The sequence below is a fragment of the Gavialis gangeticus genome, unplaced genomic scaffold, assembly GCF_001723915.1.
Source record: "Gavialis gangeticus isolate Ggan-Ray unplaced genomic scaffold, GavGan_comp1, whole genome shotgun sequence".
In the NCBI taxonomy this organism is placed as follows: domain Eukaryota; kingdom Metazoa; phylum Chordata; order Crocodylia; family Gavialidae; genus Gavialis; species Gavialis gangeticus.
In genome coordinates this window covers 53,388,706-53,390,638 of record NW_017729029.1, presented here as the reverse complement: position 1 = coordinate 53,390,638, position 1,933 = coordinate 53,388,706, and the positions used below count along the sequence as shown (strand labels likewise).

Here is a 1,933-nt window from a genome sequence, read left to right as displayed (position 1 = left end):
AAAAAAAAAAAAAAAAAGAAAGCTCCACTTGTAGATCCGGGTGTCAACCTCCTGATTGCAACTCATGTTTATCAATATACTTAAGGCCACAAATCACTCCCACTTTCAAGTGTTTTCTTCTCCCCTATTCTCTTATGCTGTAAAAATAAATCTGGGCAACTGAAAATACAAATGAGAATGCATTTCAAGGTCTGAAACTGCAACTGAGGTTCTTGAACCAGAAACATCCAACAGCATGAAGCCCCCTTTTCGTCCTTCATTCCTTCTCCTCTTTGAAGGCACTTCCGGATTGCGTAGACATCCTCTTTGGCTGCGCAGACAGTCAGAACACATAAGGCCATGTGCTAATCACTCCTCTTTTGTGTTACTGGTCTCGCTTTCCTGTTTTTTATCTGTTCCCTGATCTGAAGGTTTTGCAGCACTGTCTTCATACTGACAAAGTCGACTTCGGCTTCGGGCTCCTGGCTGGTATAGCTGCATTGCTGGACGATCCTGAAACACACCAGAACATAAATAGATTGTCAAAACAGACAAAGCACCACCGTCATCCTTATAGCCTTGACGGGATGAGGTCAATAACACTGCTAAGAGCCAGACCACTTCAGACTACTCAGAAGACTATTAATTATTCAAAGCACAGCTGAGGTACAAGCTGAATGGCACAGATGGTATGCCCAGGATGCCTACACTCTTTTCATCTCACTGTTTCAACAAACTGGAAATGTTCACACAAAGATGACTTCTTAAAAGATGCTCAGTTTGACTTGTATCCGGATGTCAAAGCTTTTCCCAAAAAATTTACACTCTGCTTTTCTTCCTCAGTAATAAAAACTTTTAGATCAGACATGTAAATAAATCTATTTTGCAGCCTCTATGCAACTGTTTCATCTGGTCTAGACCTGTTACTCTCGAGGGCAGGAAAAAATGTTTTAGGGCTATTTTGCATAGTGACTGCATGCAGCTTAGCACAGGAACTGCATAGCTTAGCAGTTCTTCTAGTCCTACCAGAGCAGCTTCTTTCTGCACAGTGCTTTGGAGAATCCTTAAGAGAGCCAGCAGTTTACTGCACCACTAGATCACTTCTGAAAATTTATTTTCTGCCATGAACCTACTTGCAGCATCAGCAAGAATGTGGTCCTACATTACTGATTCTCTACTGGCACCTAGAAGATTAAAACTGACATTTATCTGCTGGTAAAAGTTAGAAAATATTGATCGATTTTTTTCTGTTTAGGACTTGGCCAATAATACGTGGACTCATATTCATTTCCTATGAAGTGGGAAGACATTCTCCAAGATCAAGTTCAGCTTAGCAGTGTCAAGGCTGACAGAGTCTACCATACATTCCCTATGCTTCATGGAAAAACCTTACAGTTAGAAACTTTTTCTCCTAATTAATTTATATAATTTATAATTATAAGGAGAGAAATAGATCCAGCCTTCCCTTGAGGAGCGTTTGTCACAAAATGCACACACTGGATGTTAGAAAAGACCCAGCACCTTGTTTCTGATCCGATCTCTCTTAATTGGATCCTCTTTTTTGTCATCTTTGGTTGCTCTCTCAAATTTATCGGGATTACTTGCAAAGTCCATAAGATCACTTTTCTTTCCTTTCTCTCTGAACGAGTCTCTCTCCCTCTTCACCTCTTCCTCTTTTCTTCTGAAAACCTTCTCTCTATCAAAGCGCTCTTTCTGTCTGCGGCGGTCGTCATCTTGGCGCCTCAGTTTTTCTCGGTCTCTCTCAAAGTCTCTATCCCGGTCCCTGTAGTCTTTTCCACACTCATCTTCGGACCTGGATAAAAGAAAAACAAAAACAAAAAACCAAAAGCCAGATAATGAAGTTAAAAAGATCCAATAATTTGGGATCTGGGTTTTGTTTCTACTCCCCTGGGGGGGGGGGGGGGGGGGAAAAGGGAAAAAGGCGGAGATTTCC

The 1,933-nt window shown here is 41.3% G+C and overlaps 2 protein-coding genes across 3 annotated transcripts in view; both read right to left on the bottom strand.

Moving 5' to 3' along the window:
* Window positions 1–341, bottom strand: part of RPL39 (ribosomal protein L39) — a 5,202-nt gene extending 4,861 nt beyond the window's left edge. The window contains exon 1 of the mRNA XM_019521048.1: window positions 233–341. Coding sequence (XP_019376593.1) covers window positions 233–341 — 109 coding nt within the window. The remainder of the gene's footprint in view (window positions 1–232) is intronic.
* Window positions 160–1,933, bottom strand: part of UPF3B (UPF3 regulator of nonsense transcripts homolog B (yeast)) — a 14,664-nt gene continuing 12,890 nt past the window's right edge. For both annotated transcript variants that reach the window (XM_019521593.1, XM_019521592.1), the window contains exons 9-10: window positions 1,501–1,792; window positions 160–492 (exon numbers count right to left, since the gene is read on the bottom strand). In XM_019521593.1, the coding sequence (XP_019377138.1) occupies window positions 349–492; window positions 1,501–1,792 (436 nt within the window). In that variant the 3' untranslated portion in view covers window positions 160–348. The remainder of the gene's footprint in view (window positions 493–1,500; window positions 1,793–1,933) is intronic.